At 43.4% G+C, this 23,404-nt stretch overlaps 1 protein-coding gene across 14 annotated transcripts in view; it reads left to right on the forward strand.

Moving 5' to 3' along the window:
* LOC127590680 (gastrula zinc finger protein XlCGF7.1-like) overlaps positions 1-23,404 on the forward strand; it is a 143,682-nt gene that overhangs the window by 107,473 nt on the left and 12,805 nt on the right. For 12 of the 14 annotated variants that reach the window (XM_052050107.1, XM_052050103.1, XM_052050108.1 and 9 more), the window contains exon 1: positions 3,318-3,743. The exons of the other annotated variants lie outside the window; for them this stretch is intronic. In XM_052050107.1, the coding sequence (XP_051906067.1) occupies positions 3,581-3,743 (163 nt within the window). In that variant the 5' untranslated portion in view covers positions 3,318-3,580. Of the gene's footprint in view, positions 1-3,317; positions 3,744-23,404 lie in introns of those variants that run through there. 14 annotated transcript variants of the gene reach the window in all.

Below are 23,404 nucleotides of genomic sequence, written 5' to 3' on the forward strand. Positions count from 1 at the left end.
GGTGTCTTTTATTTAGTTATTTTTGCACAGTCGTCACAGTCGTCATGACCAAATCCTTTAACATTTGAAGACAGGTGTCACTCGCTGTGTGGTCTCTGATTTGTGCCAAACGCTGATTAGTGACGTTCAGGTAGTCCGCTTGATTAATGTCTTTAGCTTTGTCTTGCGCCCTCTGTAGCATGCACACAGACTGCCGATAATATAGCCTCATTGCCCATATTGACTGGAACTGTGGCTCTACTAAGTGGTCATGCATATCGACATGCATATCGCCGGTTTGTATGTTACCTTGAGGTTGTAGTTTTGCAATGTGAGAAGCATGCTCTGGAGACGCTTTGGAGCACACAGGAGAGGCTTGTTGAAGATGACGATGAGCGGCTTGTGATCTGTTCGATGTGGAAGACAACTACATTATTGGCCTTTTGACAACAGGTGTGCTGCTGTTTGGTGTTGGCAGCTTTCTGTTCTATCGCAAAATTCAACCGACAGGAGCGGCTTTATTGGAAGGGAAGAAGCTGCCGGTCATTCTGGATGGTTTGGCGCGAGTGTGCAACCCTCAGACTCAAGCGGTGACTGAGCTCAACCGCAATTTGATGCGGTTTTGGAGCGACTCCGTGCGATCGACAACACCATGGAGAAGTTGGAATCCGCACTGTGGAAAGAATTTTCGGATCCGACTGATCAGCGCCAGTGAGGAGATACAGACCAAGGACTCGGGGCTGTCTGAAATTGTTGGCGGCCGTCCCTCCAAAACAACGCTATCTGGCCTTTCCCCTTGATGGAAGTACGCATGGAATCTAGGGTCCCCACCATCACCCCCCTCCTTCTCGGCCATGGAGTGATAAGCCGGGACTGTTTCATGAGCAGACCTCGACGAAGCAGCTATGACCTGTACACGCAGACACATACACAACTGGACAATCACACGCGCATAATGACGTGTTGTAACTGTCATATGCTTATTTATGTGCTTCGGTCTTTTTTTTTTTTTTATTATCCTGGACTTAAATTATCCTCAGAAGAGGATAGTTCGAGCATGTTTTTTTTCCCTCTCCCTACCCAGTGTTTTCCTTTCTGAACTCTGACTGCAAATTTCCCCAATGCGGGACAAATAAAGGATATCTTAATCTTAATCTTAATCTTAAACAAGTCTGTCCAATAAATTGTGCAATGTTAAAGTTTCATATAAAAGTTTTTTAAATGCACGGTCGTTTGTAAGTGCCCAGCCGTGATCTGATGTTTCCTTGCTGCCTTGGTAAAACAACGTAACTGGGTAAATCCACTGTGGCTCCAAACACCAAATCGGTCCGTTGCAAGCAATAGACATTCACGGCAGTACAATTTGCAGCATTTTTCAGAGGCTGTGAGCCACTGGTACCGTTCATAATTGCTCGTCTGAAAATGACGGACAAACCCTTTTCCTTGCTGGGACAGGCTAGCTAGCGCATGAGTTGGGTGACATTTTCGCACAATATCCAGCTTTTCGCGGAAGGTCCGTTTTGAAAATTGTGTGGAACGTAGTTCCGCAACCAACCCCCTGAAGACTATGTCGTGACTTGTTCTGTCATGATCCATTTCTATCCTGATTTCCACACACGAGCTACAGGTGTCGAAAATTATCTTACAGAAATAAAGTCAAGTCAAGTCAAGTCAACAGTATTTATAGAGCACTTTCAAACAGCCATTGCTGCATACAAAGTGCTGTACATAGAGCAATTTAACGTGCACAATAAACAGTAAGACAAATCGGTAATAAAGGCGGTAGAAAGCACCAAACAGTAAAACCAAGAACAAATCTAAGTCATGCTGAGTCGAATGCCAAAGAATACAAGTGAGTTTTGAGGAGGGTTTTGAAGATGGGCAACGAGGAGGCTTGCCAAATGTTCAGTGGGAGGTCATTCCAGAGAGAGGGACCAGCAACAGAAAAGGCTCAATCCCCTCTGAGCCTCAGTTTAGTCCTTGGTACTTCTAATAATGTCTGGCCCACAGACCTGAGGCGCCGGGTAGGTGTGTAGGGGCGGATGAGCTCAGAGAGGTAAGGTGGCGCGAGATTATTCAGAGATTTGAAAACAAAGAGCACGATCAAACAAACAAAGAGGAGGATCTTGAAAATAACTCTAAAATGAATGGGGAGCCAGTGAAGGGATGCCAGAGTAGGAGTTATGTGCTCCCTCTTACGAGTACCAGTCAAGAGGCGAGCAGCGGCATTATGGACCAGCTGAAGGCGCTTAATGGAGGACTGGCTGACTCAAAAGTAAAGGGCATTGCAGTAATCGAGCCGGGATGTGACAAAGGCATGAATTACTGTCTCAAAGTGTTCATGTGAGAGGACAGGTTTTATTTTGCTCAGCTGTCTAAGGTGAAAGAAGCTGGATTTAACAACGGCACCAATTTGCCGTTGAAATCACTATCCAGTTTAAGGCCCAAGTTTGAGACGGTTGACCTAAGATAAGGAGACAAGGGGCCCAAGTCTACAGGATGGAATGTACAAGGGCCACTGGGACCAAACAATATCACCTCTGTCTTCTTTTCATTGAATTTCAAAAAAAAATTAAATAAATAAATAATAATGAAACAAAAAACAAGAAAAGTAGCCCCAAAAATGAATGAAAATCAGAAATTGCTTTTGAATTCTGGTTTAAATAATAATCATGCCTCTACCACGACGCCTGGAGTCGGAAAGACTCAAATCTACAAGACTGAAAAACACAGAAGCGATTCTTATTCAGTCCGATTCTGGCAATTTCAATGCTCAGAGTGAATTGCTTGTGGCTCGAGTAAATGTACATTTCCTACAATGGTTTTATTGTTATCATGTTAAAAACTTTCCCCAAACTGGACCGCTAATAAGAGTCGGAGAGCAGTCAAATGTGTAGAGCGTGAACAACAGGGGGCTCAGTAAACATCCTTGAGGACAACCGGTGCTGAGTGTGATGGTGGAGGAGAATGTTACATTTTTACTGGTATACAAAGACATTGTGGTACCTTCTTTATTTTCTATTTCTATTTCTAACTTTTGGCCCGGCCCTCCGCAATATTTTCTGCTTCTCATTGCCCCCCCCCCCCCCCCCCCCCCGGGAAAATAATTGCCCACCCCTGCTCTTGAGGAACTGGATCTACGAATCTACCCCTGCCTTAGACCTGGTCTTCTTGGTGGTTTTCATTCTGACTCGGTGAACTTATCGTTGCCTTACCGCCAAGAAATTATTTTCCAACATTATTTTAAATCCAAACCGCTGGCGGTTTGTAGCTTTTATTTTGAAGGTGGTCAACGGGGCTCGATGTCGGTGTCCGTCATGCAGTGTATGTGTGTTGGTGGCTTGACAGCAGTACGGAACTGGGGCGCGTTGAGGATAGACAACCCTTGGCGAAATTCTCATGAATTTGTCTTCAACGTGCTCAAACCTCCACCCGGGGCGTCCACAATCATATCGCTGGACTAAAACATCTTTCGTTGAAGCTTCGTGTCCGATTAAAGTCGTCTCGGTGGACATTGGTGTTTCTCGGCCTCGTTTAGCTTCGTTTAGCTTGCTAGTCGCGAACAAAGAGGCCCTCGTGCTCAACACATCGCTGCACGGAAATGATAAGCGTAAAGAGTTGTTGCAATGTTCGCACCATATGCACAAGAAGAACATTAGAATACGAGGAGGAACTTTGTAAAGAAAAAGAGGACCACAAGGGACACCGTCAATTGCTGGACGCCATTTGCAGGATGCGGCCAAGAATTGTTCTTCACAGATTAGGTAGGGTCACGCTGTTCGTCTCACTTGTTTCGTACTCTTTCTTTTACGCAGTGTGTGTGTGTGTGTGTGTGTACGTACTAGAGCTGTCAAACGATTAAAATATTTAATTAAAAATGCAACTGTCATAATTAACTCAAATGTACTAAAAAATTAATCGTGATTACTCACACATTTTTTATCGTTTCTGAATTTCCTTTTACATTTTTTGTCCTATTTCCCCCCATTTTAATGCTCTCATTAACATGGAATCATGAATCAGTTTTCTATGTGCCAAATGCAAATATTTAGTGAAATACAATTTTGATTTTCAATTTTATATGAACATTTTTCACTTGGAGCAGTTATTCACACATAATCTCTCATACAATATTACTGTCCATCAACAACAGTGAAAACTATTTTGTCACACAACAGCTGCTTTAACAGCTTTTTTTTAATAAAATCAAAACAGAGCAATATAACATTATAAAGTGCACATCTAAGGTAAACTAGTACTCAGCCTATAGTAGATTTAAACCATGGTTGCATACTTTGTTTTCTCAAGTTTACTTTGAACACAGCAGTCTGTTTCTGCATGTTTGTTGAAGAATAACGAGACACCGGACACCAGTGTTCATTATGTGCCGCTGTATTCAAAACTGCCCGCCGTACAAAAAAGCGCACACACTTCTCCCGTGCTGCTGGGGCAAACCATTCTGAAAGGGGGGGGGTCACTCCCCCTAACACAGTCAGGCTATGTTGATTGTGTTAGTCCTTCTTATGCGGAAGTCTCTCTACAGTTTTTGTGTTGACCTCATTTCGAATGACAACAATGGAGACATTTTATTTTCGCTAGGTCGCTACCACTGTCAGACAAACACAGAGAAGCTCCACCCGCTCTATTTATATCAACGCAGAACACTAACCTTCCACACAAAATGGTTCCAAACAAGTAACATCCGCTTGTGACGTGTGCCGCGTTAATTTTGCGAGAAAAAATTTAATCCCGTTAAAATTGATTTAAATTAATGCCAATAAAAATGCGCTAAACTGACAGCTCTAGTGTATACATATCAAGTTCAAGTTTCTTGTCAAATTCATCCATCCATTTTCCAATCCACTTCATCCTCCCAAGGGTCACGGAGGTAAGGGGGTGGGGGTGGGGTGCTGGAGCCGTTCCCAGCTGTCTTCGGGCAGTAGACGGGGGACACCCTGAACTGGTTGCCAGCCAATCACAGGGCACACATAGATGAATGCTCACCGTCACACCTCGGGACAATTTAGAGCAGCGGTTGGGAACCTTTTTGACCGAAACAGCCATGGAAGCAAAATATTTGGAAATGTATTTCAGTGAGAGCTATACAATATAGTGTATTTTTCAAATGAATAACTAGTTTTAAAATAGAAGTCAAGAATCATGACTGTTATTGTGGATTACATTTGACAATTCGAAATTTTAGTTCAGACTTTAGCAAGCATCATGTCATTTGAAATGCTTGATTTGCTTTCGCGGGCCACATAAAATGATTTGGCTTGCCAGATCTGGCCCCTGGGCCTTGACATTGACATATGTGCTCTAATGTAAGGGAATATTGATTTTGAGTGTGAGAGTAGATTGACTTTTTCTTTTCAGATTATGAAATGCAAAATGAACAATCGATGACAATTTTCATAAAAATCAAGTTAAAACTCACAAAAACCAAGGGGTGGGACTCGCTTAGTTTTTTTTAACTTCTTACTTCCTCTGAACATGTAAATTGTGTTGAATACACTATTTGCAAAAAAAAAAATCATTATTTTTTAAACTTCTCTTGACTTGCTGCCAAATTTCTGTTGTCCGTTTCTATGTTTAATAAACAAACAACCCAAAGAAGACCCTTGTGAGGAAAAGCGGATCAGAAAATGGATGGATGGATGTCCCGTGCCTCAATCACAATGTTTGTGATGCATGCTTGTCTAATTTTTTTTCTTCGTGTAAAAGACAAGTCCAACCTGAAATGAGCATAACTCACTGTACAGGGTGGGCTCAATTTTGGACAGTTTCCTTCAACTGTGTGTGTGTGTGTGTGTGTGTGTGTGTGTGTGTGTGTGTGTGTGTGTGTGTGTGTGTGTTTTTGCACGGAGGATATGATGTGGCTCTTTGCAGTAACTCATTTTTAAAAATTGTCTCTTCGTCTCTGACTGGTTGGCCACACCTGATGTATACAATGCAGAGGCGATTGCTCTCAGACTGCAAGGGAAGCTCGCCTTCCCCTAAAATGTCGAAAAGTAAGTGACCAAATATGTGTGTACGTACAATTGTGTGGACATGCGCAAAACCGCGCCCAACTTTTGTTCGGAATCAGTTTCTTATTACTGGTTACGACGCGACTCTCTTCTCATTCATTCCCGCACCTTCACTGTGCTTGAAAGTGTGTGGACGCTGAGTGTCTCCAGCGTGGACGCTGGGTGTCTCGAGAGTTCAGTGTAGGTTGTCCCAATGCATTGAAACGAGACGAGTCATTGGATAAATGCTGGTTTTGTCCCGCCCGTTGGACGCTCAGTGTCTCTGGGAGTCTATGGACAGTGGGCGGAAGCTCAGCTTTTCTGCATGATGATTGGATGATCTGTCTGAGGCTGAATCTCTTTTTGACCGACAGCGAAATGAGCTAATCACCGATCTTATGGTAAAGGCATTTCAATTTTTTTTTAAAAGGAACAGCGTAGAAGTCACGTACAAATGAACGGGCACATTTTATGATATAGGCCGAAAATAAGCTTCCCCTCCTTGACAGACCAGCATCCGCATCTGATACGATGAAACCAAAGACCCAAAATTTACAAAGGCAAGTTTGGCAAGCTGTCCAGCGACGAGTTGCGGAGACTGTTCACATTGGTCAGTCCCTTAGCCAATCAGGATGCAGAACACAATTCACTGTTTTAAAAAAAGCATTTAAAAACTGCACAAAAAAAATCAGTGAAACAGCGAAGCCGCGGAAGGTGAACCACATTCTTGCGAGGGATTACTGTACCTGTGTACGGAAAAACGTCTCTTGGCCATTTATGTAAAAGACGCGCAAAAGGGTTGTTCTTGGATAGCGTTGTTCAGCACAGTCGTCAATCAAGGACTCCCTTTTGATTTAGCAGCCAGTTGCCCGCGACACGATTTTGGTGACTGATTCACCATTCCAGGAAGGACCGCGCCAGGCGAAGATGCCGACAACAGATAAACTACCTGCGTGATCATGCTAAAAGTACTTAATATTTTATACCGGAATTCCACGCAAACTTCTCCTAGCTATAGCTTCAGCACGCTTGCTAACACAAAAGAGTGAAAAACAGTCACGGGCAATGTCAGAATACACAAAAACGTTCTTGCTCCATGCGTTTGAGGAAATCCGGTCCACAGCGATTTTGTCAAAAGCTCAGCAACTCCGGTGTGAGTGCCATTACAGGGGTGTTCACATGGCAAGATCTGGTCCGGTAGAGCGTTCACACGTGCAAATTAGCTCTGGCGTAGCCCTGGAAAACAGCTTACACCGGAGCAAATTTGATCCACCTCAGGGAGGTGGTTTAAAAATTTGCTCCAGAGCAAATGCTCGTGAAGAGTTGATTATGTATGGCGAGAATGTATTGCTTTCGTGCTCTGTCGGACTTCCGTCATGTGTTGGTTTAATAAAGACACAAGACTTGGCTGGTAACGGCAGCAAGCACCTCTTGGGTTCTACCATCTCAACTAGAACGGGGCAGTGGGGGGAATAGTCCCCAAACGTCATCTTTCCTTTTGTAGGAGACTGGACTGTCTCGGAGTTGTTTGTGTAGTTTGTTCCTTTATTGTGTGTTCACAACCCCCGCCCGCCATATAATTTATTTTGTGGTTTCCTCTCTTGATTTTCTGTTTGGCGCATTACATATTTGCTTTTCTGGGTGTCATTGAAGTCATCGTTGATTTACGTTTTCGGGGGCGGTCACTCTCGAGCAGAAGGCACGGAGACCAAGAAGGAGAAGTACGTGCCTGTACAGTTGTCGCTGGAGTTGTGTAAAAGTTTTAAAAAGAACCAACACAACAGTTCATTTGTTTTCTGTCGTTTTGCTCAGCTGCAGAAACTGCCGTGTGAACGCAAGTGGGGCTGTACAGACGCTGTGCCAGTGCTGACACGCTCAGCGGCTTTGTACGTGTGAACACTCCACAAAATTTGCTATGGTGTAAAATATATCGCAACAAAATACATCGGTGCAGCGCCGGAGCAAATGTGTGCCGTGTGAACACCCCTTATGTTCGGAAGCACCTCTGCGTAATGCGGTCAGGCCAGCCTCCAGTCGCAAAATTAAGGTCCAGCCAGGCGCCACAGCGATTGTTAATACTTTGCATTCTGCATTACGGTAATGTGCATCAGTTGGTTTGGATTTACTATAATGTAACAAAATAATTTCTTGCTGGTCAAGCAACGATGAGTTAACCCAGGGAGAATGAAAAATCGTCCTGAATCGCACCAAGAAGCCTTCCGAAGTTGAGATAACAAATAAGTTCAATATTAACTTTCCTTCGAGAACCTGATTAAAAAAAATCATTAAAAAAAAACAATTTTAGTAATCCCGCAAACAGACCAATTCTAGGGTATACTTGGCAACCCCTAGTGTCCGACCACAGAACTTTCATTCAGATCTAATGTCACATTTCAAAATAAAAGGCCTCGGATAGCAGCAATTTTGACCTTTTCACCCGATTAAAAAATAAAAAAATAATTTTCGTTATCCCGCAACCAAACCAGGTCTAACTAAGGCACAATGGGATACCCCAGGTATCTCATAAGACTACCGTATTTTCACGACCATTCGGCGCACTGTATTGTTGGGCGCTGTTTTCCAGTGGTAAAATATACGGCATGCATGCGCGCACGCTAAAAACACGTTAGCTTGAACCATACGGTAGCATGCCAAGACATACGGATACACGCTAAAAACACGTTTTTAAAAGGCAATGGAAGCAAAACTGAGTTCGGTTGTATTTTATTTTGCCATCATACAATGTACTCATGTTTTTCGATCATTCATCACCCAGAAATCCATCAAAGTCCTCATCTTCTGTATCAGAATTGAACAATTGTGCAAGTACCGGTAATCCATCAAAAACGCCGGGTTCCCTCTCGTTGTCAGAGTCACTGTCATTGCCATGTGGCTCCACAGAAATGATGCCGGCTTTGCGCTGCCTCTCACTCTCTGTAAAGTTGTGTTTGCCATCGATCATCCATTGTTCCCATGCCGCTCGCAACATTACTTTGAACGCCCAGTCGCAACTTTACTTTGAACGCCCAGTTGATGCCGATGTCCAGAGGTTGGAGTTCTTTAGTCAAGCCTACGGGAATGACGGTAAGCTCAGAGTTCATTTGCTTGACTTGGTTTTTCACCGGTGCTGTGAGAATGGCACGCATGCCAAAAGCATAACCGATGGCTTGAAGTTTGAACTGAGCTTCGTAGGCGTGTCTCTTTGTAGAATTTATTTTCGGGGGTTCTTAGAAACCAAAACCAAAGTTGTTTTGCAATAATGCACATAGCCACACTTTATACAGGTGTTGGTACCTGCTAGGGGCGTACTTTTAGTGTCCACTTACACGCCCACACTTCTTCCCTGCATGCCTGTCCTCACTCACATCCGCCTTTTCTCTCTCTCTCCATATATGTATATATACACGCCCACCCTTCACTGATTGGCCGACTTCTTTGCCACATGCCTGTCTACACTCACTTCCGCCTTTTCTCTATATAAACAGCGTGTCAGCTGTCAGTTAGGTTTTGGACCTCAGTGCATACACAAGACGCATTATAAGACGTCCTGTCCATTTTGGAGACAATTTAAGACTTTTAATGGCGCCTTATAGTTGTGAAAATACGGTACTTTGGTTTTTATTTTTCTGTCCCGTTGCAAGATACCAAAAACTGATTTTGTGAGATAACAACAACTGGTTTCGGTCTAGTGTGCCTGAGACCTTGTGTGGTTTTGGGATATCTAAAATTCATTTTGAATCATTTTTTCAGGAAAAAATGTCCAAATGTCAGATTTTAGAGCAGTCGTTCTTAACCTGGGTTTGATCAAACTCAAGGGGTTCGGTGAAGCGGTCTCAGGGGTTCGACAGAGCCTCTGCCACGGAGGTTAAGTCACACCCAACTCAACGTGTCACTTAGTTATGACACACCCACTTGGCCATCACTGGCCAACCCTTTTCTTCTTTGGAAAATGACGAATGATACATTTTATTACTGCTATATGTTCAATGAACACCAAAATATTTAATGCTATATTCCTAATTTAGGATTCGGGCCAAATTTGACCCTTTGGGATTTAAGGGTAGCATTTATAGGGGCCAAATTTGGGGTTCTCCAGAGTTTAAGATAAGACAAGAAAACCTTTATTTGTCTCACAATGGAAAAATTTAGTGCACAATTCAAAAAACTTATTCTGATGTATTGACATTTTATGTAGATGTTTTTCTCTTTTTAATAAATGTGTCTTTTATGTCTTGAAGTTGTAAAAAAAAAATATATATATATATATATATATATATATATATATATATTTTTTCCACCAATGAAGGGTTTGGTGAATGTGCATATGAACTGGTTGGGTTCTGTACCTCTAACATAGTTAAGAACCAAAGGGAAAATCAAATCTCTATGACAGTAGTCTGGTTGGATACCTGGGGTGGCCCAGTGTGCCTTCGACTTGACCTGGTTCCGGGATAACCAGTGTTGTGTCCAAGGACCGGCAACACAAGGCCAAGGACTTGCCTCCGAGGCCAAGGCCAAGGACTTGGAAAATTCTCCAAGGCAAGGCCAAGCCAAGGACTTGAGAAACTTTCCGAGGCCAAGGCCAAGGACCAAGGATTTGCCTCCGGGGCCAAGGCCAAGGACTGATTTTGAAATTGTGGCCTAGCCAAGGACATGTATAAAACAATGCTATCATACCACTTGGCAGGTCCTCATGATTTGCAACACCCCTCCATCATAACCCTTTGCACTCCCTAACGCTTGAATGAAGTGTTTTTATTCAAAGAGTAGAACAGTCGAGGTACGTGTTATTTATACTGAGAAAAAAAATATATGATATACATTTATGAATTGTTTTAGTGCAGTAGTTTCTTAATATGAAGTAAATCAACACTCAACAGGCATGTTGAGAAATGACTTTGCATAGAAGTCAATCATTGACTGCAGAAAAAGCGTGAATCTCTCGGTGATAATTTTACAGTTTACCAGCAGCGAGTCCCACGGACTCGCTGATCAGAAAAGTATGAGTCCTATTATGCATTGAGAGATTCCCAAATTTCAAATTCTGAAAGGGTCTACTTATTCAATTGCATTTGATAATAACACAAACGACAACATATACCGGTTGTAACTGGCGCCAAGACTGAGTTGTTGGTTGCCATGACAACAAAAATGCAATTTATTTTAGGCTTGTTGTTTTGCAAAAGTATTTCATATTTCTATGTGAACTTTCATATTTGTTTTTTCTTTAAATCCTCCGAATATGTTATTTGGAATGTTTTGTTAAAAATCACTTCCGGGTCAAGTGCGAGGAATGAGCGAAAGATCGAGAAGACAACTGGAGATAGAGAAAGAGAGTCAGAGACAGAACTACGATACCGTGTGATCTACGTGATTTACTGTAATTTGATCTACTTTCGGTTTACCAAGGTGCACACGGTATGTCATTTTGTGTTATTGATTTAATGTCCTGTTCAAGATATTGTAATTTTGATTGTTGTTCGAAATGTGTTTTAGTTTTCACGGTATTCCACGATTAAACGTTTTGGACATCAGTACGAGGCGTCATCCTTGACCGGGGTAGATACAGTGAAAACGTGTCTTCATCCATCCTTCTGGAGGCTACGGCGCGCAGGTGCTTACCCCCCATGGCAAGCTATCGGCTTCGGCGCACATCACGTAGCAAGCTACGAGCTACATCGAGCGTCGTCGCACTCGACCCGCGTGCCACGCAGCTATCCACGAGCTACTTCGAACGTCGTTGCACTCAACCCGCAGCAAGCTACAGGCCTCGGCATGCATCGTTGCTCCTCAACCGGCAGTAAGGCAAGATTTCAACACGCGACGTTGCTTCTCATCCTGTAGCAGCTAAAGGTTTCGGTGGACATTAACCAGAGTTGGCAAAGGCGTATACAGCTTCCAGTAGCTCACAAAGTAGATGGATAGAACATAGGCGAAGATTATCATAAATGAGAACTAATGGATGTGAGTTCTTGAATGTGTGAAAATATCTGTTGAATGTTTGACAAGCGCATCATTATTATTGCTCTGTAAAACTCAGGTTCTGAAGTTTGAAAGCTACAAAAATGTCTCAAAATAGCGACAGTCAGAGTGATGAGATGCAAGAGCATGAAAATGTGGAAAAGGAGGCTGAGGGAAAAGCTAGAAAATCCTCTCGTTTAAGACATTTGACACCTAAAATGCAGTAACTAAAAGAGAAAGAGTTCATTCAAAAGGAAGGCAAGTTGAATGTAACTTAGGAGAAATGGAAAAGTCATGTTAGAGAAACCCGAAGAAAGTTAAAACAATGGTGCCCTGAGCAAGGCATGTACGACATGATGGATGAAGTTGAGAAGCTTGAGGGTGAGATAAAAGAAATATACGACAGTGTCCGAAGTTAGACAACACCAAGTCAAGAATTACGGCGAAAAGTTGATGCATGTTTAGCGGCAACAGCAGACTTACTGCAAGTAATGAGAATCCATCTAACAGAAGATGAAGATGATTTTGATGCTGTGGCAGAAAACGCAAAATTACACATGCTGCTAGATAATGAATATGCTAGGTCCATATATGGTTCCACCGCCTCCATAGTTACAGCACCCAGTGCCAAGCCTTCCGGGCACCCGTCCGAATCACCAAGCATTTCGGTTAAGCAGGCCGAAATGGCTGCTCTTCTGGCTGCGAAGGAAGCTGAGATTAACATGGAAGAGGCTATTGAAGCTCAACATCAGCAGTTGAAAAAAACTTGAAAATCAGAGAGATATGGAAGTAATTAAGGCACAATTATGTGTATATGAGGAAGATGAAATTAAGGAAAGGAATGGGACAAGCAGCCCCATACACACCAAAGAGAATGTTGCATTTCCTTCTCACCATGCCCCATGTCACGAACAGCAAACTGCACAAAATGAGACAACCTTGGTTCAGACATTACAGGACTCATTAGCACTCAATCGCCTTCCAAACCCAGAGCCTACAGTATTCTCAGGTGATCCTCTGAACTTTATAGAGTGGAGTACGAGCTTCAAAGCTCTGATAGAGGCGATGCTCAAACCCTGCAGATAGGTTGTTTTATTTACAAAGGTACATAGCAGGGGAGGCAAAATCTTCTCTTGAAGGCAGTTTTTATAGAAGAGATGAAGAAGCGTATCAGCAAGCATGGGATCGACTCAACACCAGATATGGTAATTCTTTCATTGTGCAGAGAGCTTTCAGAGAAAAACTCAACGGATGGCCAAAGATTGGTGGGAAGGAATATTTCAAATTGAGAGAATTCAGGGATTTCCTCCAAACTTGTAGCAATGCTATGCCTTACATAAATGAAACTACCAGATTGGGTGACATCCAGGTGGAACTGTCATGTCACAGAGCAGCTAGATGAGGGTAAAGACTATCCAAGTTTCCATAACTTTGCGACATTTATATCTAAAGAGGCACGCATAGCTTGCAATCCAGTGTCGTCTCTGTATGCATTAAGACAATCTACTGAGATGACAGTAAAGGGAGGTAGGCACTCAAAAGCAAACACATTTGCTACAAAGATGAGGATCCCAGAACCTCAAACCTCTACAGACGATCAAGACCCCAATGAAAACCATTTACGAGATGCCGAAAATCCAGGCATATGTATATGCTGTGGAGAAGAACACTCTCTACATAAATGTAAGAAGCTTGTGAAAATGTCTTCAGAGGAAAAGAGAAAATACATCTATGAAAATAAGCTATGATTTGCATGCCTGAGAAGGGGTTACAATTCTAAGGCATGTAGAAGTAGGACCATGTGTGGAGTATGCCGAAAGAGTCATCCAACCGCATTACATGAAGATCGTTCTCCAACGGAGACAGCCTCAATACAGAACACCACTGAAGAAATCACATCCTCACTATCTTGTTGTGTCAAGGGAAGTGATGTTGTGAGTACATCAATGATTGTGCCCGTCTGGATCCCAGCACCTAACGCACCTGAGACAGAGGCCCTAGCTTATGCGCTTTTGGACACACAAAGTAGCCACACGTTTGATGTTCAAGAATTGTGCGCAAAGCTTAAGGTAGACATGGACCCAGTTAAACTGAAACTCTCCACGATGATGGGAAAGGACTCGGTGATAAAAAGCGAAATAGTTTGTGGACTTAAAAGTAAGAAGATTTTCCTCAAATATTTCCATTGACCTAACTCCGGCCTACACAAGAGACTTCATTCCTCTTGACCGGACACATATTCCTACCCGCAAAACAGCCACTTCATGGAAACATCTTGTTAACATAACTCAAGAGATACCCCTACCAAAGGATTGTGGCGTTGGATTATTGATTGGCTATGACTGCTCCCGAGCCTTGATTCCAAGAGAGGTCATTACTGGAGGTGACTACGAGCCTTACGCTGTCAAAACCGATCTCGGCTGGAGTATTGTGGGAGGAGTAGCACAATGCGTAAACGCAGGCGATGTGACTGAACTTTGTCTTCGAGTATCTGTCAAAGAGTTACCACCCGTAACACCATCAGTCGTCATTAAAGCCCTTGAGTCTGATTTTGCAGACACAAAAGCAGGTGAAAAAAGCATATCTCAAGATGACATTCTCTTTCTGCAAATATTAAAACGAGGCTTCCAACAAAATGAACACGGCCACCTCGAAATGCCACTTCCTTTCAAAGCACGACCTCACCTCCCAAACAATAAGGTGCTGGCTTTGGCACGACTGAAACAACTGAAAAGGAAGTTAGACAGAGATCACAAGTTAAAAGGTGACTATCTAAAGTTTATGGAGGGCATCATTAAAGATGGTGATGCAGAGAAAGTAGACAGCCAACCAGAACTTGGCAATCTTTGGTATATCCCTCATCAAGGTGTGTACCACCCCCGGAAACCGAACAATATCCGCGTGGTCTTTGACTGTTCTGCAAAGTACAAAGGCACCTCACTGAATGACCATCTGTTAACAGGACCTGACCTTACAAATGGCCTCAGAGCTGTACTATGTCGTTTCAGGAAACGCCCTGTTGCAATTATGTGTGATGTAGAAAAAATGTTTCACAGGTTTCATGTTAGAAAGGAGGACTCAAATTGGCTCACCGGTCCAAGGTTTTTATGGGAGAGAGATATAGCCATAAACGAGGTGACACCTGAGCTACTGGTGGGAGATCTGGAGGTATGGATTGTACAAGTGTTAAAGACAGAGGCTGTAAGGCAATTTGACATTCAAGAGCTTCTGTCACGGATTTCAAAATGGGCAACAGCAGTTAATGTCATTGCTCACATCCAACTGCTAGCCAAGAGCATCAAAACCACAAAACCTGTAAATGTAGAAGAAAAAAGGCAAGCTACACTGACCCTTGTTAAACTGACACAAAAGGATGTCTTCCAAAAGGAGATGAACATGCTTAGCGAGAAATCAGGAAAACTGCATTGCAACCATCAACTTTATCATCTTGACCCGTTCCTTCAAGACGGCATATTGAGAGTAGGAGGAAGACTAAGAAAAGCAGCTGTGTCGCTTGAATTAAAACACCCAGTAATACTCCCTAAAGACGCTGCTCTCACAAACCTCATCATTAGTCATTATCACCACAAAATACAACATCAAGGCAAAAGGACAAACTCTCAATGAGTTACGAAGTAATGGATTTTGGATTGTTGGTGGAAGTAAAGCTGTAGCTCAAAACATCAGACGGTGTGTACAATGTAGAAGAATTCGCGCACCACCAGAGGAACAGCGGATGGCAGACTTTTACCCAGTGACCGTGTTGATGCAACACCACCATTCGCTTACTGTGGTATGGACTGCTTCGGCCCCTTCCACACCAAACAGGGAAGGAAGGAGCAAAAAAGGTATGGCCTGCTCTTCACGTGTCTGTGCTCCAGGGCAGTGGATATTGAAATGTTTGAAGATATGACAACCGATGCCTTCATCAATGCCTTGAGATTCTTTGTAGCTATCCGTGGAGCCGTTAGACATATAAGATCTGATCAAGGCAATAACTTTGTGGGAGCAAGAAATGAGATGGCAAAGGCGCTAAAAGAATTAAATCAAGAAAGATTAGCCTCCTACCTTGCAGACAAACAATGTGATTTTCAGATGAACACGCCACACTCAAGTCACACTGGCGGAGTATGGGAACGTCAAATCAGGACAGTGAGAAGTGTACTGAGCACTGTCTTGGCCCAAAGCGCGCTGGAAGGTTAAATGACTCTTCCCTAAGGACTTTCTTTTATGAAGCTATGTCTATTGTAAACAACCGGCCCTAAACTTTTGACAACAAAAGTGATCCCACAAGTTTGGAACCTCTCACGCCAAATCATTTGATTGCAATGAAGTCTTCTGTACCACTTCCCCCACCTGGCAAGTTTATCCAGTACGATCTCTACGCCAAAAAAAGGTGGACAAGGATTCAATATCTTTCCGAACAATTCTGGCACAGGTGGAGGAAGGAATACCTTGCAAACCTTACCCTGAGGCAACGATGGCTTACACCAAGGCGCAACATGGTAGTTGGTGATGTTGTGATCATCAAAGAGGATGATGTCCCTCGCAACGAATGGAAACTTGCTAAGGTTATTGAAGCAAATCAATACAGATAGGAGCACGAAAGTTAGGAAGAAAGGGAGAGCGCCTCAATAAGCCTTCCGTCGTTCAAGGAGCCATACAGAAGTTAATGGTTCTAGTTGAAGGCAACTTGGGAGAAAGCATCAGATGCTGTAAGTTAAGGTGTCAAATATTCAATCTAGAATAAGCCAATTTTTTAGAATATGTAAATTCCATTGTTTGTTTGAATGACATTAAATTTGTCTCGTTTAAGGACACATTAGAACAAGGGTGAAATTACTGTTGATTATTTTCAAGGGTATAAAGTAATTTCATTTACAAATGTTACTCCAACAGTATTTTGGTGGGAGTGTAACTGGCACCAAGACTGAGTTGTTGGTTGCCAGGACAACAAAAATACAATTTATTTTAGGCTTGTTGTTTTGCAAAAGTATTTCATATTTCTATGTGAACTTTCGTATTTGTTTTTTCTTTAAATCCTCTGAATATGTTGTAATTTTGATTGTTGTTCGAAATGTGTTTTAGTTTTCACGGTGTTCCACGATTAAACGTTTTGGACATCAGTACGAGGCGTCATCCTTGACCGGGGTAGATACACCGGTACATACAATGATAAACAAATGCTGCAAAAATTTAAATAATTCAGGAGCAGGCCTGAGAATTTTGGAAATTCATGGTAACCGTTTTTCGGTTCCATCACATTACCCAATGGGAAACCACGATAACAAATGTTGGGTTCCGTAAACGTTCATCATGGGAACCCATTTTTCTATTTTGACTGATATTGATAATCAAGAATTCCGAAACTCGAAGGTATAATGTTTCACGGGTCAATGTTTGAAAACGATGCATTAACAATGAACATTACATCATCAACCATGTCCTCGGAAAGGTGGTCACACAGTACAGCAAGCAAAAGTGAGCATATAATGAAGAATATATAATGATTATAGATGTGAGTAAATAATAAAGGATATATCTTTATTGAAAGCATAAGCGTTCTTCATTGCAGGCAAAGCCAAATAATGATTGCAAGCATAAGCATTCTTCTTTGCAAGCAAAATCAAACTATCATGACAGGCAGAAGCATTCTTCTTTGCGAGCATAAATTGACGACGCGAGAATCAATCGAATAATACGCGAATGTATGATTACTAAAAAATAATAAATCCAACATTCCCCCCTGTTCATCCTACATTTGCTCGTATCATCACACAGAACCCTCCCGACGGACTTTATTCAGTGGAGTCATGCCACACACGCAAACATAGTTACACCTAGGGGCAGGGAGCAAAATGACTAAAAACCATCCATGACCCCCTGATGCGCAAGCGAAATCACGTCATCACCCGAAGAGGCATAATCAACCTCAGAATCACTGCCATCAAACAACAACAGAGGATACATCTCATTCACTTTAGACGTCCTGGGCGCGACAGCTGTAGTAATAAGCCGGATAAGCAGCACTCTGATACAGGGAATGCAACAGCATCCACACAACGTCAAGACAGCTGCAAAAAGAGCAAAAGAGTTTAGTACATAAAACACCAAATCCTTGTACTCTCTGAAGGCCTTATGCCACCACTCCGGCCAGAAGGACGTATTCACACCGGAATGGGCCCTTATTTTGCGATTCAGGGTGCGGAGGCCTTCAATGGCCTTGGTGAGGGCGCCATCAGGCGCGGTGTTGTTAGGTATGAACGTACAACACTGGTCACCAAACATCGCACATACTCCATTGGTCTCTGCCAAGAGCGTATCAACCGCGATGCGGTTCTGAAACGCCATCAGGGAGGTGGCCGCCAATTGCTCTTTTATAGCCAAAACGGCTTCCTCAGTAAAATTTCCGAGCTTCTGGACATTGTAGTGGAGGTAGTTGATCCTGTCAACATTCTTATTAGGGGTAACCCAAATGAAAATGGATTCCCAACCGGCAGCAATCTGGTTAACCAACTTATACTCATCTGGGACGCCACGAGGAACCCCAATTGCGTCTATATAGGTGGGATCGCCATCCCTCCAGGAGGCGTCACGCCGGAACCGGAGAAGGCTACTCTCCGTCATCGACGATTACGCAGCCCCCTGTATATCCTCCGCTGTTGATGGAAACACAGTTACTGGGAAAAGCAGTGATACCAATGCGCAGACACCAGAAAATGAAAAACTCTCGTCCGCGATAACCATCATTTGCCTTCAAAATCAGTAGAAGTACACTACTGCATCACACTGTATCCGCAGTAACATAAAATAAAAATAAAATAACAAAAGAATGAAATATAGCTCAACTTTCAGCAGAGAATAACTATATTACTGTCGGGTTGTTTTCTTTTTTCCTTTTACCACCAAACAGGCAGAAGCATTCTTCTTTGCGAGCATAAATTGACGACGTGAGAATCAATCGAATAATATGCGAATGTATGATTACTAAAAAATAATAAATCCAACATTAATATTCATTATTCCAAACATGAGAAAGCATTCAGCAAACATAACTGGAATCGAGCAAAAGGACTCCAAATCCCAACGGCCAAACCCGTAAGTAAAGTGCTGACATTATTGACTCCAGCTGTAACGCAAATTACTTGGTTCAAACAAACATTCCAGTGCGACTGCACAAACGTGACTCGTGTTTGCGGGTTGGCTGAACTCATGGTTTTCTGACAGCTCAGAAATTCTTTTGTTGCATTATTTTAAATCCAAACCACTGATGTGCATGCATTCGTTTGAGAGCTTTGATCTTGATAAAAGCTCTCTCGGAGATATGACAGTTACAACAAATCACAAGACAACACGTAATGAGAGGGTGGATGGATGGGAAGGGGGAGAGGGGGGCGACCGTGACGCAGCTTAGCTGACCAGCTGCATGGTCACCGATGTGTTCTACAGATAATACTACGTCATGGGGGAAAAGAATTGGAGCGATGGAGACGGTGATAATAATCACATTTGGTGTATTCCGGATGTAATTTAAGCCACAGGGAATCAGTTATATTCCAGATCTTACGCCACTCTCGAAAATTCCCTGAAGTTACCACTCTCAAAAAAGATTCTTTTTGTGCCGCAGCATGTAGGGTTTGAATGCTGCATACCGTCCAACTGCTTTGTTTAGTCAAATTCTGCAGCACGTTTTGTGCCTCTCCCCATAGGTTGATTTCCCAATTAAACACTGTTTTCCATAATTCCGCGTTTTCTTTTTGCCCCACCAAGGAAGTGGGAAGCCAAACCCCAACTTGATGTAATGCTCTAGCAGAGTGTTCCCCGGTGTTAGACAACATTGTTCTAATCACTTCGTTATCAGCCGCGTTTGCAAATCCCAATACAGTTCCCGTTCCCCCTAACAAGGTGTCATACCACGCTCTTTTCTTTCGTCCACACTTCGGAATTGGGGGAAAGTGGATTGTCCAAAACACTCTCGTTTCGATTGTTGCCTGTGCAAGGTGTGTGCAGGTATCCAAAATGGGGGACAAGTGTGTCAAAGTTATGGTCGGCGGTAGCTTTCGAGGAATCACTTTCACCGGATACCCACGGGCATTGTGCCCAATAGGTTCGCTGTCTCCGATGATGAAGTCTTCATCCGCCACTATTGTCCAGTTTGATCCCTGATGATTAGGGTCGCATTCGGCTTTTTCATCGTAGTACCAGTCCCCATCATGAAAGAACACCGTGGCATTCAGTTTACATAACGTGTCCAGGGCGGTGACTGTCACCACGCTTCCCTTGATCACTTCAAGGATGTCGGGGTCGCACATCACTATCGGCTGATTACAGGTGATGTTTACCATGTTCGCCGAAAGGGATGTATATCGTTCAGGTCCCCTCCTGCAGGTTTGACCCTCGGTCATCCCCCAGGAGGGCTGGACCATGGCACCAACGTCAAGGAGGCAGATGATCCAGCAGACGACACCTCCAGTGTCGCGGCGCCCAATGAGGTCCATGGTCTCGTCCGGTTTTAGCAGGTCCCCCGATCAGCATCTCCCACCAAGGCATCAATTCTCCAAGCTGTAACAAATTCGGTTAAACTCTAAACAACAAGAAAAAACATGATTAGTTCTCTCGCATATAGCATTTGTTTATGGGTACATTTACCCACTTTTCTTCTCCTTGGTATAGAACGCTGACCGTTGCGCCAGTCCCCTGGGCTATAATTTCCGCAGCCCTGGGAGGTCCGTTCGGTTGTTTTGCACAAACTTTGGCTCCTGGTTTATCTGTTGATCCAAACCCTCCATCACCTCGACTAGTTTGAAGTACAGGTCTGGGAATTTCCTGTACTGAAGTCATATTGCATGGTTTGATGACCAATTGTGCTATTTTAGCTCCTTTTTCCAAGACCAAGGGTTGGTCTTAGAGTAGTTTGCAGACTACTCCCAGTTCTCCTTGATAGTCTGCATCTATCACTCCTGCCTGGACGGTCAGGCCTTTCAGTGACAGGCCACTCCGAGGAAGGATGTGACCGTACGTGCCTTTCGGGCACTGCAGACCCAACCCTGTTTTAACAATTTGAATTCCATGAGGGAGGAGTGTTACAGGTACCAATGTTCGCAAGTCAAGTCCGGCAGAGCCAGGCGTGGCTCTGACGGGAATTTCAGCCTCTGGGTCAATTTTCCACATTTTAATACTTTCTGTGACCATTACAGGTTCTTGATTTGAAATCATTCGAATCAAATGAGTCACTCCTGACCCCACAGGTCGGTTGTTCAATTGTCCCACGGACAATTCCAAATAGTCCCTCCATTTGTTCAAAGTTTGATCGGAAGCTTTTTTCCGAAGCGTTTCTTTCAGCAAGCCGTTCATTCTTTCAATCAATCCGGCTGCTTGTGGATGGTATGGAATATGGTAAATCCATTCCACATGATTTTCTTTTGTCCATTCTTTCACCACATTTCCAGTGAAATGTGTTCCATTGTCTGATTGAATTTGGAGAGGTGTTCCATAGTGTCCTTTGATCAAATTTAGACATTTGAGAGTACTTTTCTGATTAGCCAGTTTGCAGGGGTGTACCACCAGCACTCCAGAGAACATATCCACTGCAGTGCAGGCATATCGACATCCCCGGGAAAGTGGCATTGGTCCAACGAAATCGATTTGCCAAATTTGTCCTGAACTCTTTCCTCTATGCAGTTGTCCCTGCATATGTTGTGGAACACCTCGTTTTGGATGCTGGCATTCCTCGCAATCCATGATTGCTGTTTTCACGTCGTCTAATTTTAAATCAATTCCGCGATCACGCGCCCATTGAATGGTTCCCTGAATTCCCCAATGTCCGGCCTTATAGTGTGCCCACCTTGCAAGGCCCGGACTTGATTCTCTTTTGTTTGTCATGATTTTCACCAGTGTGTCAGCTGCTTGATTGTACAATGCTTCCGCGTCTGTTCTGTTGGTGTGTGCATCGACATGTGATACAGTAATGGGAATTTCTTTTGCTTTCTCCCAAATCTGTGCCCACAGGTCCTTCCCCCACACCTCCTTTTTATGTATCATCCAATTGGTAGCATGCCATGTAGGCATCCAAGTCAACAATCCCTGAACCACTGACCATGAATCAGAATACAGGTGGACTCCCATGGGTCCACTCTGCATTATTACCATGTGTACAGCTTTCAATTCTGCCCACTGACTGCTTTTTCCCTCTCCCATTTCTTCTATGGATTGTCCCACATGGGGATTGAATGCTCCTGCTTTCCATTTCCGTTTTCCGGCATGATACTGACAAGAGCCGTCAGTAAACCAAACATTTTGTTTTTCGTCATCTGTCAACTCATCCCACCTCCTTCCGGCTTTCACCGGCGATTCTTCCAGAGGTTTCACCTCAAAAGGAACTTCATCCTGTTCCGGGACTTCCGCAACCTGTTCGTGTAGCATTGACACACCTTTCAACCCTGGTTTCACTCGCTCTGAAATGTACCATTTCCATTTAATGACGCTAGCTTCCTGTGCTGTTCCTATCCTATGAGTGGTAGGATTGCTCATTACCCATGTCAATAAAGGAATGTGAGTCCTCATCATTACTTCATGACCGACCGTCTGTGCCTCAGTCTCCACCAAGGCCCAATAACAGGCAAGCAGTTGTTTTTCAAAGGGAGTGTATCTCACTCCGGCGTCTGTTAATTTCCTGGACCAAAATCCCAAAGGTTTTCTGGTTCTATTCTGCATTTGCCACAGACTCCAGTTAGCATAGTCATTCAGGGCTGACACCTGTAATTCTACAGGGCCCGATTGCATTTTTCCTAAAGAGACGGCCTGTTGAATGGCCTCTTTAGCTAATTCGAAGGATGCCTGTTGTTCAGGTCCCCACTCAAAATTTTCTTTCTTTCGAGTGCATTTGTACAAAGGCTGAAGGATTTGTCCCAAATGAGGAATGTGGTGTCTCCAAAATCCAAACAAGCCGATATATTTTTGGGCATCCTTTTTGTTATGTGAGACTGGGAAGTTCGCTACTTTTTCTTTAGCTTTTTCTGTGATTTCTCTTTCACCTTTATTCCAGATTACGCCCAAAAATTTGACAGTTTGGGCGGGTCCTTGAATTTTTGCCGGGTTAATTTCCCACCCGTGATCTTTCATGTGTTCCACAATTTTGTTTAACCACTCTTTCACTTCCTGCTCTGAGTTTCCTTGCACCATGATATCATCGATGTAATGTGACACCAACAAGTGTCTGGGTACCGGCAGTTCCGCCAAGTGTTCAGCCACAATCCTGTGGCATATGGTCGGACTGTGCAAATACCCCTGAGGTAGACGAGTAAAAGTATACTGTCTCCCTTCCCACGTGAAAGCAAACTGCTCCATTCTGTTCTCAGGAATCGGTATGGTGAAGAAGGCGTTAGCCAAATCAATCACTCCATACCAAGTTCCACTGTGATGCTCCACCCTTTCGATTATGCTGACAGCATCTGGTA

This window comes from Hippocampus zosterae, chromosome 18, assembly GCF_025434085.1.
Source record: "Hippocampus zosterae strain Florida chromosome 18, ASM2543408v3, whole genome shotgun sequence".
Lineage (NCBI taxonomy): Eukaryota > Metazoa > Chordata > Actinopteri > Syngnathiformes > Syngnathidae > Hippocampus > Hippocampus zosterae.